Source organism: Lynx canadensis, chromosome A3 (assembly GCF_007474595.2).
Source record: "Lynx canadensis isolate LIC74 chromosome A3, mLynCan4.pri.v2, whole genome shotgun sequence".
Taxonomy (NCBI): domain Eukaryota; kingdom Metazoa; phylum Chordata; class Mammalia; order Carnivora; family Felidae; genus Lynx; species Lynx canadensis.
Genome location: NC_044305.1, coordinates 85,382,190 through 85,399,850, shown reverse-complemented (window position 1 = coordinate 85,399,850; position 17,661 = coordinate 85,382,190). Strand labels below are relative to the sequence as shown.

Genomic DNA, 17,661 nt, shown 5'->3' with positions numbered 1-17,661 from the left:
CACCATAAAGTCACAAGCAGACACAACATCTAGAAATACTACAGATAGTTAAACAAATGAAAAATTGACACATTTGAGGCTGAAAAGCAAAAAGAGGTTTGGTTTTCACATATAAAAAGCTCCTATTTTTAAAAAAAAATTTTAATGCTTATTTATTTTTGAAAGAGAGACAGAGCTTGAGTGGGGGAGGGGCAGAGAGGGAGACACAGAATCCAAAGCAGGCTCCAGGCTCTGAGCTATCAACACGGAGCTCGATGTGGGGCTTAAACTCACGAACTGCAAGATCATGACCTCAGCCAAAGTTGGACACTTAACCGACTGAGCCACCCAGGTGCCCCAAAAAACTCTTATTTTATTGTCAACTCTTGTTTAGCAATCCTAATGGAAAAGGTGAACATAACCACAACTAATTATGTCATTTTATTATTTTTTGGTCCAAAGCTAACTTTCCTGATTTTAGAGTGTAATATGTAATTTTATAAGAAATAAAAATTGCCTTCCAAGGTATGTTGGATTTAGGCTAATATTTTAGTTTTTATTCTCTGAGAGTACTCTGATTCAGCTGTAGAGTAAGTCTGCTGGATGACGAATACAAAAAAAATAAAGAGGGTTTTGAAATATGTCTTCCAGGGAAATAAGGTAACTATTAAAAAAAAATGAACTTTGCTGGCAAAAATGAAGAGTTGACTATATTTGGAAGGAAATGCCATACAAGTGTCAGTTAAATAGCCTCATAGATGTGCTGCTCTAGAATTATTTGAGAGGGAAAAGACAAGTCTACTCTTTAGCTATATACACTCAAGAGACTAACAAAAGGTTGAGAAACAAATATCACGTTGCCCAGATTCATGCTGGCTGGGAACAGGCATAGGAACATGGTCACAATACTTCCACAATTACAAAGATGTTCTGATTCTGAAGTTTCTAAAACCCTGAGCTCATCTGACTGCAGACACTCTGCCATTTCCTGTTACACTTTCACCATCAAGTTTCACTGCCTTGTTGTACCAGGGTGTTGTTAGGAACCTAACTCATAGAGCACGGCTAAGAGAGGTAAAGGAATAATTCACACAAAGAGTAATGAAAAAGGGAGATGGTAAGGTTTCCAGATACATAAGCCAAAGTGACAAGTTTTTCTTTGTCAGGCACACTATACACAGTTGTTGGTCCATTCTTCTGATTACTGTTGTGCCTGAAAAGACTTTACCCACATGTTAGTTCATTGGTTCTTCACAACCACCTCATCAGTAGTTATCACAAGTATTATCTTTGTCCCCTCTGAGAAGCTTTACCCAGGGTCACACAGGTGACAGAGCCAAGGCTGGATCAAATCTTCTGGTTCCAAAAGTCCAAATTCCAAAATTCAGAATACCAAACAATGAGGGTATGTTGGAAAGTAGGATGAGCCCTCAATAGCCTGTGGAGCCACTGAATCTCCTTGTTGGGCCCCCACCAACCATTTGTACATCCTTTTCTTTCCTGGGTGCCCAGGGCTGTACCACCAACCTTCACCATCTGCCACTGGATCACATGGCTTCGTTTATACTGAGGGGTAGAAATGCGCAGGTCATCTGTCCCAAGAGTACATCCATTTTAAAAGAGAAACAAGTCTTAATCCGAAGAATTAATAACTATGATGGGCTTCAAGCACCAGTGACAAATACATCTTGCCCTCAAACCATAATAATGAGGGTGACAGCTGGTGGAAATGGAAAAGTGGCTGACAGCCACATCCATGAGGTGTGTCTACTTTCAAAGATTCTATGCTTCACAAGCATGGATACATGAGAAGGAAGAGAAGGACTTAAGGAGAAGCCTAATTGGTCCAAGCCAGTATAACTAAGAGGTAGAAGCAGTATCATCTTTAGACCCAGAAAACCTGAGCTCCTGCCCTGAACCCAACAGGCTTTCAGTGGTCCTTCAGCTGCACTCCTCCCCATGGAGTGAGAAGTCCATGGAGCCAAGGGAACACACTCATCCTGAGCCCAGGCCTTCCCTGGAGCAAGTCAAAATACCCAGAACCCTTTAATAGCCTGACCAAAAGGCTTTCAGGGTGTGTGGCTTCTCCTGATGATGAGCCTCACCATGTGTGGGCACAGTTGAGGGGTAGCCATGGAGCAGTGTTGGGGAGGAGGGCTTGGACAGAACTTGGTCATGCATATTGAGGTGTCCATGTACGTGCACATAAAGTTCCTCACAGTGAGAATAGGGACCAGGGATGAGAAAAGAAGGGATGAAGAAAGAACTAGGAGCCTGTGTTTGTATTCAAATATTAGGAGTGAACTCAAGACCAAGAACAGTCCTAGAGATGGACTACATCAGCATCTGATGAGTACTCAAGATGGTCAGAGAGACCCTCACCCTACAAACACGTGTACCACAGTCCTAGATGCCTAATTGGGTTCCCTTCTGGAAAGCCTCTCATTTCAGGCTATGCCCCAACATTTGTCTTGGCTGAATCCTTATTTCTTTTTGCCAATTAAATGTTGTCAACATATATGCATTTCACCAGTGCCTACTCTTTGCATACATTAGACATTCAGTTACTGTTGGCCACTGGAGATGGTATCTAGTCACATCAGTTTTATAAATTCTGAGCTCCTTGAACACAGTGTTCACTAAGCTGTCCGTTACCTCTGCCTTCTGCTGAAAACCAAGAGTTCTTGGTTGATAGTCTGTGTCTAGCACTGGTCAGTGTCCCAAAGGTCTATCTTTGTTTAAACTTTGAAAGGTCCATCCAGTTATTTTAGTCTGATGCAGTCCACCTCTTCAGTTGCCGGCACCCCTGTGGTTTTAAGATCAAGATCCGCGCTGGACTTACTCCCATTGTAAGAAGACTTCCAATGGAGCAGCATGATCTTCTTGAAGTACTTGATGGTGTTGTTCTTGACGGTCACGAAGCACAGGGTGTTGATCATGCTGTTGCTCATGGCGATGCACTCCACGACGTAGAAGGCCGTGAGGTAGTGCTTCTCCTTGACGAACACGGTGGGGAAAAAGTCGCGCACGATGGTGAAGCCATAGAAGGGAGCCCAGCACAGCACGTAGGCAGTGAGGATGCACATGAGCACCAGCACTGTCTTCCTGCGGCAGCGCAGCCGCTTCCGGATCTGCTCCGTCTGGAAGCCTGGGACCTCCTTGAACCAGAGCTCCCGGGAGATCCTGGCGTAGCACAGGGTCATCGTGACCACGGGGCCCACGAACTCGATGCCAAAGATGAAGAGGAAGTAGGACTTGTAGTAGATCTGCTGGTCCACCGGCCAGATCTGGCCACAGAAGATCTTCTCTTGGCTCTTGACAATGATGAGGACCGTTTCGGTTGTGAAGTAGGCTGAAGGGATGGCGATGAGGATGGACACCATCCACACCAGGGCAATCAAGCCAGTGGCTGTTTGATACTTCATCCTGGGTCTCAGCGGGTGGACGATGGCCAGATATCTAGTACAAGAACACAAATGGGTTCAACCACTGTAATGAGGTAGTGCTGGGTGGTGATATTGTTTTTGCAACATGAGAAGGTGCCACCGAATGGCACATGTGGAGGAAAAACAACCATGTGAGCTTTTCCAGAAAGGCAGACTTGAGTGCAAACCCCAGTTCTACCCCCTTACTAGCTATCGCAACCTTGGGCAAATTTTGTTCAATCATTCTGAGTCTCGGTTTCATTACCTACAAAAGCTTTTGTTTGTGCTAATAGATACACAATTTTTGGCACAGGTTTAGACATGATATATACTCAATAAATACTATTATTCAAAGTAGTAATAATGCCTCCCGTTGGTTTCTGGCCTGGCACTATTCCCAGGTCTTTCTTGTTTCCAAGATTACTCCTCCTAATTAGCCCATAGTTTTTAGAGCTAAGAGGGCCTGATAATTCCAAAGAGTTGTTGGGAGATCTTGCCCTTTCCAGTGGAAGCAGTGGGCAAAGTCTTCAATCTACATTTTTAAAAATTTTGCTTCAAAGGTAAAAGAAAAGCATGTGACCATTTACCTTATTTTCCAGGTGTAAAAATGGAGCCTGGAGACAGATGACTGACGCTCTCAAGGTCATATACCACAGGACCCTTGATAGAAAACATTTAACCCTATCTCATGGTAGATGTGAAAAATCAATCAAGAATATACATGAATGTTTTTTTTTTTTCAACCACAAAGCACCAGACAGTGAAAGATATTGCTTTTGTTCTTTCCCAAAAAACCACACTGCTGTTGCCACAGTGGTCCAGGAACGAAGAAAGAGCACTTTCTGGGGGATGTGAGTCATTTGTGTGGTATGAAAGCCTCCTTCCCAGAGAGAGAGCACATACTTATGCAGAGAGCTCTGGTTTCCTGGAAGGCTTTCCCTGTCTGGCAGGGGGTAGAAGTTGGAGAAGGAGAAAGATGAGGAGTGAAGTGGAAGGGAGTGATAAATAATGCTGGAAATAAACACATTCTCACGTGTCCATAGCTTATCCCAGGTAGAGCCAAGAGCAAATGTGAGAGAAGCCTGAAGGAAAGCCAGACTAACTTTATTTCCTTTGAAACTAATCCCTTTTAGGACATCGTTCTTAGGATTTTGATTGGAAGAGGAGGTTCATTCCTATTTTTTTCCTGATTATATTCCTGATGTGTCTGTCCCTCCTCCCCCAACATAGGCAGCCAACTCCATTGAGTGTCATTTGGAGAGTTTACAGGAGTGAGATTCCTGCTCTCTTCTAGAGATGTCAGATGAAGTTGGATGGGTTGTGTCCACCCTCTGGACACCTAGCGGGCTGCCTGACATGCTGTGCCACCAACAGAAATCTCTGGCTTCTTGCCGATCTCCCAGGTGCTGAAGGGTGGAATGCGAATGTCTGCAGGGTGTTGGCAATGCTTCTGTCAATACACATGTATGGACCCTTCATAAAGACCACATATGCTCCTGCTATATTAAGTGCACCAAACTTGCTCAGACTCATGACAAAAACTAAGAGTTTAGCACCTTTGCTCTCACTCACTCTCTCCCTCTTTATCTGCCCTGCCATGTTCTATTGATTACTTTGTCAAAGAATATTTCCATATTTATACTTGTTAACCATATGAATTTTCACTATATTAATTCTATTCCTTCTTTTCCCAATAACAACTTCCTAAGTCTTCGTGATGTTTCAAGGTCAGAGTGTTTTTTCAATGAACAAATAGGAAAGAATGCCAATCTAGCAGAAGACCATGAATCCAGTCCCAGCTTTGCCACAAACTTTTTATGTGATTTGAGTCCTTTTTCTTAGCTCTGTGGGCTCAATTTCCTCATCTGTAATATGGAAATATCACCGGCCTTGCCAGCCTCACAGAGATACTATGAGGCTCTAATTACACACTATGAGGTAGGGAAATTGAAAGACTCCATAAAAATCTGCTTTTTGCTCCTTTTCTTGCTTCTATTCTTGCTAGACACTGCACCCCCACTTTACATATGCCTCAGAATGCAAATAGTGTATGTCCTCCTTGTAAGGGACAAGGAGTTAATGATTTCTTCAGACTAGATAGCACCTAAGGAAGGACCAGGTGAGAATGACCTGGCGAAGCCATCATATACATATTCCAGACCACTGGCTCTAAACATCCCGATGCATCATTCGAATAACACCTGGGCCTTGGTCTTTGTTCTAACCAGTTCCATGATGCCTGACAGGGCACGTCCAGCAGACCACCATCCCCAGTAAAAACCCCAGACCCTAAACAAAGGAAAGACTCTCTTTCCTTTCCTTTCTGAGTCTCCCACTCTGTACCTGCATTCTCTCTAAACCTTCAGTAAACTCTTTCACCTCCTTCTGGCTCACATTTGCTTCCTGTCCCATGTGCAGCCAGGGACCCCCTTGGGGGGTCCTCAGACCTGGTCTGCTGGCATTAACTGCACATAAACAACCACAGGCTACTAACATACAAGAAATGGTTAGCAGCCTAAAATGTATTTTTTCAGGGGCACCTGGTGGCTCAGTCAATTAAGAGTCCGACTCTTGATTTTGGCTCAGATCATGATCTCATAGCTTGTAGGTTCAAGCCCATGCTGTCAGCACAGAGCCTGCCTGGGAATTCTCTCTCTCTCTCCGCCTCTCCTCCACATGCTGGCGTGTGCGCATGAGCCCGCTGGCTCGCTCACTCTCGATCTCAAAATAAATAAATAAACAAAAAAATAAAATAAAATGTATTTTTTCAAAGCTATTCTGTATACACAGCAACTTTTTTTACCTGTTATTGGCAAATACTTCATTTTCAAGTTCTCTGCTTTTTATTTCATTGAATCTATTTATTTTTACATAAAAATTAATCTTCAGGGTAATCTGTGACTCCCCATCAGATGTTTATTTCATCTTGGCTCTCCCTGCCTTCACCCCAACTGCATTCCCAGGGTTAGAACCAGGAGCTGTGCAAGAGTCCTTCCAAATACATTTACCAAAAGGAAAATTGCAAAAAAACTGTTTCAAGGATTGCCACCAGTCTTGGCTTGTGCTAGGATCAGAACTCCAGAACTCTAGCATTAGTAATACTTGCTTATGTTTGTAAAACAGCTTGTAATTTACAGAGCATTTTCAAATCAACTTTCTCATTACATATCCCCAAGTCTATTGAACAGGTAATACAGCAAAAATGGCCATTTCACAGATGAGCAAACTGAAGTTTGCAGAAGTTAAATAACCTGCCAAAGGCCACACAGCTAGAAATTGACAGAACCATGGTCCAGGCTCATCCATATCTTGCTCCAAATCCAGTAGGGTCTCTAATATGACATTTGTCCCCTCCCTTTCCAATCAGAGCAAGCAATACCCCTTTTTCCTGGCATCCTAGCAGAATCGTCGCATCCTTTTCCTCTTTTCTCTCCATCACAGTTGGTTTCTGCTTATTGATGTTCCAAGAAGGAGTCGGGCAACTGGCAGCTACTTTCTCTGCTTATGCATATGCCCTTGGCTTGCCCTGTGTCTACCATTATAATGGCTCAGGTCCAGATCCACTTAGAGCCAACATTTCCCAGAGAACAAAGAATAAAGCCTGCTGGACAAAGAAATATCCAGGCAGTGATTGTGTGATGATGGTGAGCTTGGTGATTAAGCAAAGAATATTTGGGCTCCCTCTGTGCCCAGGACCCAACCCCAGATCAAACACGGAAATGGTGTTTACAGCAGCTTCTAGGCCAGTCATGAAATGGTCAGGGAATTCAGGACCCACTCCTCGGGCTGGTCAGCCCCATCAGTGAACTCACTGGGGAGGATTTGTGATTTCCTAAAGCTGAGCACAAGTACTCAAGCCTTAGCTGGCCCCAGGCAGCAGAGCAGAAGAGTGGTCAGTGGGCAGGCTGACCGGCCATTTCCCCTGGATTTTGGATAAAGAAGGGAGTGTCACCCAGTATCCCACATGCTCTGAGATCTATGGGTTCACATCAAGGCCAGTGCATGTGTCTCCACATCTAAGGGGAAACCCAGACCTTGGGGGACACAGTCCTCTGATAATCTTTTTCAGCTCCCTGCTTTATCAGGTTTTACTTCCTATATGTAGATTTTGAGATCTTCTGAAATTTGACCCTATCTTTTGTGATCTCTACTCGGCTTATATTCCTTGTCCCCAAGGGTCCCTTAGATCTCCCCAAGGGACCTCATACCTCAAGCATTCCCACCTTATCTTTTGCAAACACTGCCCCACTACCCTCCTGGAAAACTTTTCCTGTCCTTTGCTGATTACCACTTGTTTAAGGCCAGTTAAATGTTCACCTCCTCCTGGAAGCCTCCGCCACCTACTCTAGTATACAATGACCTCATGCTTCTGTAAATCCCATTTTAAAAAAAATTTTTTTAACGTTTATTTTTAAGAGAGAGAGAGAGAGCATGAGCAGAGGACAGGCAGAGACAGAGGGAGACACAGAATCTGAGGCAGGCTCCAGGCTCTGAGCTGTCAGCACAGAGCCCAACACGGGGCTGGAACTCACAAATGATGAGGTCATGACCTGAACCAAAGTCGGATACTTACCCGACTGAGCCACCCAGGCACCCAGGTAAATCTTATTTAAAATTTGTCCTTTACTTTATGTTGTTTCCTAAGTGTTATACACCGTCCCCCACCCCCTCCAGATGGTAAGCTCCTCGAGAGCAGGGATCGCCTCTTACTTCTGTTATAACTTTTTGATGTCAGTGAATTCGGGCACCTAGGATTCCAGTAAAACTTCACTCTCAGCAAGTGCTTGGCACCGGATGAATAGGAATGGAATGAGTCATCGTGACAATTCTCAAAAAGATTGCAACCTCTTTTGGAAACAGGACACAAATGTGTTTACCTAGCCTGAGACTGGGAGGCAGTCTGAGGCTCAATAATAAAAGGTTGAAAGTGCAGGTGAAGAGGTTCGAGCCACATTTTGCAGACAATGGAGTTAGTAGAGGTCTTTCGAGCAAGAGTGGGGAGACAAGCACAAGATTAATTTAGCTGCAGTCTTGCTTTCTTCCCTCAGGCCACAGGAGCCTTTTCTCTGTTCTTAGAACACTTCATGTTTGTTCCTGTCTTGGGGCCTTTGCACTGATAATTTCCTTTGTCTGGAATGCGTTTTCCCTATCTTCCCAAGGCTGGCGCTTTTTTTTTCTTTTTTTTCCAGAGTTCCCTTCAAATGTCTTCTCTTCAGAGACACATTTCCTACGTACCTGGAGTAACTCCCACCCTGCATCATTCTCGATGTTCTCATGTTTGTCTTTTTTGTTCGGAGTATTTGTCTTGCTCTGAAATTACCTTCTTTGTTTGTGTGCCTGACTGTTACCTCTCTCCAAGGCAAGGGGCTTATTTTTCTTATGCACTGTCATATCCCCAGTGCTTGGAATGGTATCTGTCACATCATAGCTGCTCTACAACAATGCTCCGTTTGAATGAATGAATGTTTAGCATGGATTGTGAGGGGTGGAGCTTTGGCAGAGGGGCAGAGCTGAGAGACACTGAGGCAAGGAGCCCAAGAGGAGGCTCTGACAGCCAGGCCTGAGTGAACAGGGAGGAGGTAGCCATGAGCATTAGCAGGTCCTATAAAGGAGCTGTGTTAGCGCAGAGGGAGAGCCATGGAGCTAGTCACAGACATAGAGAAGATAGAAGACAAATAGTTCTGTTGTGCCATATCTTCATAGCTGCATGTCTTAGAAACTTTTATCATGTTTTTTAATATCACGTCATAAAACAACCACTTCAGTGAAAATGAAGAGGTCAGCCAATCGAAAACATTCATTAGTTTACCTGGGTTTGTTTTGTTGTTGTTGTTCCTTTAAGGATTAATTTAAGAATTATACTATCCACTGTTTATTTGGTGCTTACTCTAGCTTATGCCTTGTTCTAAACAATTATATATTATTTCACTTAATCCTCAAAGCAACCCAATACATTAGGTTTTCTTATTATTTCCTTTGTATACGTAAGAAAATTGAGGCAAAGAGATGTTAAAGAGCTAACATGAGGTTCTAGGGTTAATAGGTGCTGCAGCAGGAGTTTAAACCCAGCAAAATAACCACTAACGCTACCCCTGCAATTTCATTAAATAAAAACAAAGGTATTTTTATAACTGTAGTGTATTTGGTATATCGAGATAAATATGAGTTGCTCAAGGGGGTGCCTGAGTGGCTCAGTCGATTAAATGTCCAACTTTGGCTCAGGTCATGATGTCATGGTTCGTGAGTTCCAGCCCCGTGTCAGGCCCTGTGCTGACAGCTCGGAGCCTGGAGCCTGATTCGGATTCTACGTCTCTCTCTCTCTCTCTCTCTCTCTCTCTCTCTCTGCCCCTACCCAGTTCGCACTCTGTCTCTCTCTCTCTCAAAAATAACTTAAACACTGAAAAATACTTTTAAAAAAACGAGTTACCCAAAACTAACCAAATAGAACATGAAAATCACTGATCAAATCCTGAACAACACATGAGGCCAGACAAAAATCAGTGAAGTCCTGCACTGCAAAACTGAAATTAAATGGTAAAAACACATAAAAATAGTGGGAAGCAAAGATCAAAACATCAGTAAGGGAACTTCACACGTTGGAGCAGCTGGTTAGTTGGTCAAGGCCACTGGATGGCCTGTGCAGGCAACACTGCTTTCCTTCTGTGTCTGGGTTCAAGTTTCTAATCACAACCCCACTGTAAACAATCGCAGTCCCAAGATACAAAGCATGTTCTCCAATTAATCTTTCTTATTGTATCTAAACTGCATTACATAAATTCACAGTGCACGAGAAGTGCCTGTAGGATTTCAGACAGCTGAGTTTGATATAAAAGTAGTGTATTAATGTGAAAAAGTTCAATAGAACAAGGTTGATTGATTCACACAGATATTACCTCTTACATGTTCAGAAGAACCTAGTACCCCTTAATTTATCCTGGCTCCTGTCCCCCTTGAAGCTACTCCCTTCTGCAGTGTTACCCCTTTTGACAAATGGCCCCCTACATCGTAAAGTGGATGGCACCCAGGAGTGGGAGCCTGCCCTGCCCAGGGAACAAACACTACCATACCCCATTTTTAGTGGCTGAGAGCACCCCCTCTGCAAATATGTCTTGTCGGAGTGAAACTTCAGGAAAGGGTCCTCTATGCTTTCAGCTTCTACTTTCAGAAAGGTCAGAGACAGGGTTCCTGGAGCTCTTCCTTGACAGCTCTAAAGGGCACTTAGAGCTGTTTGACTGGGCCCCTCCTGATTCACCCAAGGTCTGTCCCTGGGTGGATAAAATACCGTGGGGCTTCCAGACTGCTGTGGAGGACCCTGGCCAAAGTAGCCCTCTGCAGGGGTGACAACTCTGAGTACCTTCTACAGGTGACAGAGCCAGGGCTCTTTAAGCTGCTAACTCCTTGACATTCCCCCTGGGAGAAAAGAGGCTGAGGCCCCAGCTCACAATGCTTTTAAAGCCAGGTTCCTTCTCAATCTCCCCTGGAGAGTGGCCTGTTTCCAGGTTATCCAACCTCTGGTTATTCTGACTTTGGCTTCAGAAAACAGGTTCTATCTGCTGTGTTCCTCCCCGGAACACTGCCCGGGATGTCCTGAATGCGGGGGCAGGCTAGACTCCACCAGAGCCCTGAGGCCATGAAACAGGTTGAGCATCTGTGCTCCAGGCTCTCTGGGTTAAGGGAGAGAGACGTGCTGTTCAGATCCAAGTACATGGAGGCCCTGACCCTCCAGGTAACTGGCTCTGGACTGTACCAAGGTGCTCTGGAATAAGAGTCAACTTTGGGCAGAGGAGCTTGCAAAGTTTTTCCTGAGGGAACAAAAACTACCCTGGTTCATTGGCACAGATGATTGTCCTAAATGAAAAGACTGAACATAACAGAAGAAAGATTTTCATAGACTGCTCTTATTGCGTTTATTTCCCATCACTAGAAACAGATCTTCTACATTGTCGCATGCAAACGTATGTAAAGGAGCAAAGTGATTAATGCAACAACCAAAAAGAACAAGTAGACATTTGTTCTCTTTTTCTTTCTTTCCTTTTTTTTTTTTCAAATCAAATCTGTCAATCTTATTTTAAAATAAACCGGTTTGCAACAACATGGATGGAACTAGAGTGTATTATGCTAAGTAAAAGAAGTCAGTCAGAGAAAGACAAGTACCATAGGATTTCACTCATATGTGGAATTTAAGAAACAAAACAGATGAACCTAAGAGAAGAAAAGCAAAAATAAGATAAAAACAGAGAAGGAGACAAACCATAAGAGGCTCTAAAATACAGAGAACAAACCATGTGTGGAGTTGCTGGTGGGGTGTTGGGTGGGGGATGGGCTAAATGGGTGATGGACATTAAGGAGGGCACTTGTTGGGATGAGCACTGGGTGTTATATGTACGTGATGAATCACTAAGTTCTATTCCTGAAATAATTATTACACTATATGTTAACTAACTTGGATTTAAATTAAAAAAAAAAAGAAAGAAAAATTGGTGTTTGGGGTTGTGGTTGAGGGTGCTCACGGTTTAGTAGAGAAAATCTTCCTCAAAATTCCCAACTTGACTCAAGAAGTACTTGCCTGGAACTTAAACTTGAGCCTCCACATTTCTTCTTACCTATGTACCTCTAGACGTTGAATATCTAGGATACATCTAGGAGCACGTCCATAGCAGAGGGACCAAAGGCCCTTCCCCCTGCCCAACTCTAGGGAGCTCTGCTACCTGTGCCTGCCCACAGCTGGAAAACTAGAACTCTCCTTACAGTCAATGGACCAACTTTTGAACCTCCACGCATCCACACCTATAGGAATACAGACACCTCTCTTCAACCCACACCTACAGTAAAGGAAAGCACAATTCCGATGTTCCTTTCCTTGTTGTCTCTGGCACCCTCTTACTCACCTGTCAATGGCGATGGCCAGCAGGGCATTGGTGGAGACGTAGAGAGAAACGGTGCGCAGGTAGTTGACAGAGGCACACATGACATGGCCATGTTCCCAGGACAGCTGGCGCACCACATAGTAATCCATCTCAAAGGGGCAGCAGACGATGGCCACCAGGAAATCAGAAATGGCCAGGTTGGCAATGAGCAGGTTGGTAAGGTTGCGCAGCTTCTTATAGCGGGCCAGGGCGGCAATGAAGATGAAGTTGCCAATGCCACAGACCAGCATGATGCCCACTAGGGCCATGCCAATGACGATCTTGGCAGCAAAGAAAGTCCTGGAATTGGTCACATCCTCATCTTCATCCAAAGGCATATCATAGTCACCATAGCTGAAGTTGAATGGGAAGGAAGCAGCTTGGGCTCCGTGGGGGGGAAGCACAGAAAGGAAGTTGGTGGAGGTGTTGGTGGTATTCTCATCCATGACCCCCGTGGTGATCTCCATCTGGCCAAGTAGTGCTCTGAACAACACTGCTTAGAATTCCTCTGGGATGATGTGTGGGAGGCTGTCTCCCCTCTCTGCTCACACTCAGTTCTCCCTTAATGAGTCAGAGTGTCTTTGCCAGCATCCTTGGGGTACAGTATCCAAGCTCCATCCTAAGACTTTGAAAGACATACAAACAGTTGGCTACATATATGAGTGAACTTGGCCAAATGTAAAGCCATCCTGTAACCCAAGCAGACCCATTAGCCACCTGCTCAGAATGAACATTGAGTGATGGAGTGGAAGTAAAGGAACCAGGGAGAGAGAACAAATGAATAAAAACCACATACTCACTCATACAGGGAAGGCTGGATTGCTATAGAGACAACCAGGCACTGGCTCAGTTTATTTCATTTCCACTGAAGATCTGAAATGTTGCAATTTTGCTCAAGGACCTAAGTTGAGGGTGGGGAAGCTATAGAGAATGCAAGCGACCTGCTCCAAATGTCACTCCCTGTCCTAATAGCTTGAACTTTGTCTTTGTGAAATTGTCCCATTCTGTGACTTAAAAGAAATTATTCTGAGTATCAGCAACCCTGTCTGAGACAACCCTGTCTGCTCCCCACTAGCTGGTCTCCCTCCTCTAGCAGAACACTTCCTCTGGCAAAATCCCAGAACCTATCTAGTAGCCCCCTTTCCCTCTCCTCACTAGGTTTCCTGTCCCCACATCCAAGTCTGCTATGACCCTGGCAGACAGGCACAGCATTTACCAAGGCCTGTGCCCAGGCAGAGGCTGCAGGGTTGAAGTCACAGCCTAGTCACTGAGTGGCTTAGAAAGGGGGCTTTGGAGCAAAATCCTTCCCTGGCTGGTTGTGTGTCCTGAGGTAAAGAGCTTAAACACTCAGAGTTTCAACATCCTCCAGGCAGCAGATCAATAACATCTGTAAAGTGCAGAGCTCCCTAGAGAGGGAGGCTGTTACACCCTAGGACTGCAAAGAATTACTCTGGAGTGCTCAGGCCTCCTCAGTCAGCTTCAAGGAAGGGGAGGGAAATCCTGACCCAGATGACCCCACCACATCACATAAAGGGGGTGGGAGTGTGGTTAGCTGCACTGCTGGAGACCAAAGCCCAAGAGGGACCCTTGCCCTCTCCCTGCAGTCCTACTCCCTCCCAGAGCCCGAAAACATCAGACCAAGTTGCTGGGATGTAAGAGGGCTGGAGTCTGGAGAGGGCAGGAAAGTATGGAAAACCTGAGGTTCCTGGAACAAAAGACACATAGCAGCCCCCCGCACCCCTCAGGACAGCTTGCTGCCCGCACTCCTCAGCGGCAACGTAGCCAGAGCTTGTCTTTGGGGAACCCGCATTAAAATCCCTCTGCACCCCGTTAAGGCGCAGCCACTACCTGCCTCTCTCCCCCAACTCCTCACCCCCATTTTTCTCCCCCTTGTATCCCTTCCTCTGAGCCATCAGTTCTGTCCTTCTCAGTCCCTGCCCTTTGTCCCTGTCAGGTGTGAGAAGCACAACCGTTATCTGAAAGGTCAGAGGGGGCCAAGTCTTGGGGTCTGGACAGGTACAGCTGCAATCCTGGTGAGACAGTCCTCACTCCTTGCAGGCCCTGTGTATCTCGGAGGCACGCCCCCCCGCCCCAAGCCAGCTCCCGGAGGGGTACCCTCCGAGCATGTACCTGGAAGGCTCCAAGTCAGATTTTTAAAACAAAAGGTAATAAAAACTTCTTGGGGCACCGGGGGTGTTGGGAAATTTAGCACTAGGGGAGAAATTGTCCAGCGCTGTTTTTTCCCGTGTTCTCACCTCTCAAAGACGAACTCCTTTCCGTTTCCACCCAGTGTCCTCTGGGGCCCCTGTGGTTTAGCGCTCGCCCCGCGGCCAGACCCTGCCCAAGGCTGGAAGCCTCTCTGCAGCCCCTGCCGAGAAGCCCGCTGGGGCTCCCAGCTTTCTCCTCGGAGTCGCGGAGGCTACTCCAAGGGCAGAGGGATGGGTAACCCGCCCGGCTCCCCTGAGGAAATGAGCGCGAAAGCGAGTCTCTGGAAAAGCCTCCTCCCCCACTCAAAAAGCCCCCCCCCCCACACCCGGTGGCCGCGCGAGCCGCGTGGGGTCCTCAGAGCATCTCTCCGGGAGGGCGCGCTCCCTACCTGCGGCATCCCGGCGGGCGGACCAGGTGCGGTTTTTTATCCGGGGACGGAGACAAGAGCCCCTGCGCCCAGAGGCCCGCAGGCACCGGAGCGGTCCCCGCTCTTCCTCCTCTTCTCCGGGTTCGCTCCCTGCCCGGGCGGGAGTTACGCTCGCGCGCCGCCGCAGACCCCAGGAACGCAAGCCCCGCGGCAGGGCCACCCCCGGCCCGGGCCCGCCCCGCACTGGCGCTCCCCGCCCCCGGTGGCCGCGGGGCGCCCTGGGCACCGGCGGCTGATTAGAAGAGGCGTGCTCGGGCCGGGGAGCCGGACACGTCGGGGTCGCTGCGCGGGCGCGCGGCTGGCGACCCCGGAGTCGCGGCCGGGCCAGAGTGTCGGGGAAGCAGAGGCGGCAGCTGGCAGCGAGGACACGCGGGAGGGAGCCGGGCGCCGGGCGGCGCGCGCTCCCCAGGCTCAGGCTCCAGAACGGCCGCCGCGGGCAGGAACGGGGGCGCTGGCGCTCAAAGCTGGGCTCAGCGCGGGTCCGAGCGAAGTACCACCCGCCCGCTGTGCCCGCCCCCGGGGCACGGGACTTGTCCGCCGGCTCACCTGGTCAGCCCCGGCCGCCGCCGGAGGGCGGACACGGCCGGCTTAGCTGGTGGGATTTCAAAGAACCCAGAGGAGGCTCCCCTCCCGCCCACAGCACCGCCCTCGCTCCACACGCTGGGACCGACCCAAACCCCGCTCCCTCGGGCAAGCCCAGCTGGACGCCAGGGTCAGCTTCATTTCAGCAGCTTGGACCTTTGTGTAAAAGAAGCTCAGAGAACGAACTTCCAGAAAGCAATGAAGTGAGGGGATGGGGACAGTGTGGATGCTAGAGAGAAGGAGAAGTCCCCCGCCCACCAGGGATATCTGTTCAGAGGAAGGCTAGGATGACCAGAACCAACTTAACAGAGCACAGATCTCCCTCAAGTCTAGATTTCTCAAGAAGTTAAATATAGAATTACCCTATGATCCAGCAATTCCACTTAAAAAAAAAAAATTGAAAGCAGGAACCCAGATACTTGCACACCAATGTTCATAGCAGTATTATTCACAATACCCAAAAGATGGAAACAACCCAAAGGTTCATCAACTGATGAACAGGTCTTTTTAAACGTGATATATACATAACTTAGAATAGTTCTCATCCTTCAAAAAAGGAAAGAAGTACAAGTGTTGGTGAGGATGTGGAAGAATTGGACCCCTGGTGCACTGTTGGTGGGAATGTAAAATGATAGAGCCACTGTGGAAAACATTATGGCAGTTCCTCAAAAGTTAAAAAATAGAATTATGTCATCAGCAATTTCACTTCTGGATATATACCCAAAGTCATTGAAAGCAGTCTCTCAAAGAACTATTTGTACACCTACGTTTATAGCAGCATTATTCAAATGTGCATCAACAGATGAATGCATAAACAAAATGTGATATATACATACAGTGGGATATAAGTCAGCCTTCAAAAGGAAGGAAGTCCTGACACATGCTACAACATGGATGAATCTTGATGACATTGTGCTAAGTGAAATAAGCCAGGCACAAAAAGACAAATACTGTATCATTCCACTTATATTAGGTACCTAGAGTAGTCAAAATCATAGAGACAGAAAGAAGAATGGCAGTTGGTCGCCAGGGGTGGGAGGGATAAGGGAAGGGGAAATTATCACTAAATGGACACAGAGTTTCCGTTTTGCAAGACGAAAAGAGTTCTGTAGATGGATGGTGGTGATGGTTGCACAATAATGTGAATGTGCTTAATTCACTGAACTGTACACTTCAAAATGGTTAAGATAGTAAGTACTACATGTATTTTACCACAATAAAAAATGAGGAGAAAGGAATAAAGCATGAATTCATGCTACAGTATGGGGGAATCTTGAAAACATGTTACATGAAATAAGCCAGACACACAAAAAAACACAAATATTATATGATTCCACGTATATGAGGTAGCTCAAACAGGCAAATCCATAGAGTCAGAAAGTAGAATGTTATGTACCAGGGGAGGAGGAATGGGCAGTTATTGTTTAGTGGATACAGAGTTTTTGTTTGAGATGATGAAAAAGTTTTGAGTATGGATGTGCTTAATGTCATTGAACTATCCACTTAAAATGGTTAAAATGATCTACAGAATAGTTCAGACCTCCTTAGCAAGGCATCTAAGGTCAATCCCAGTTTGGCCTCCAATTATCCACAATGGAAAGGGGGAGTTCAGGTTCTGGATCTCTACTCCTCTTTGCTACTTTCAAACCTCAGGCAAGTCACAAAACCTTTCTGAGGGTACCTTTCTCCATTTACAAAATGAGTTGAGCTTACACCAGGAAGTCACTAGCAGGTTCCAGCACTTCATGCGGTATCTTCCCCTGGCCTATATCCCTCTCTGAACACCTTCTCCTATCATTTGCACAAAACTCCTATCATTCACAAAGATGTCACAGCCCTTTCACAACTCCAAGTCTCCTGTCCCCTGGGACACAGAACATGATAGCTGTTAAGAGCATCGCATATGGAATCAGCTGCCTTTTTCCCACCTAGCTCTGTACAGAGGAGCTGTGTGACCCTGGGCAGTGTGGTAACCAAAGCTTAGTTCTCCCATTTGTAAATTACAGATGACAATAGCTCCTATTGCATAAGGTTGTTGTGAAGAGTAAATAAGATAAAACAGGTAAAGTATTTGGCACAATGCCTGATGCTTAGCAGGCTCCTGATAAATGTCAGCTGTTACTATCACTCTGTG

At 46.3% G+C, this 17,661-nt stretch overlaps 1 protein-coding gene across 1 annotated transcript; it reads right to left on the bottom strand.

Annotated features, from left to right (window-relative positions):
- Positions 1 to 268: 268 nt before the first annotated feature.
- On the bottom strand, positions 269 to 12,928 carry PROKR1 (prokineticin receptor 1). Its single transcript, XM_030310738.1, has 2 exons — positions 12,293 to 12,928; positions 269 to 3,438 (listed from the first exon to the last, which is right to left on the bottom strand). Exons 1-2 carry the CDS (start codon positions 12,775 to 12,777, stop codon positions 2,742 to 2,744), a joined length of 1,182 nt encoding a protein of 393 aa, XP_030166598.1. The 5' UTR covers positions 12,778 to 12,928; the 3' UTR covers positions 269 to 2,741.
- Positions 12,929 to 17,661: the final 4,733 nt, after the last annotated feature.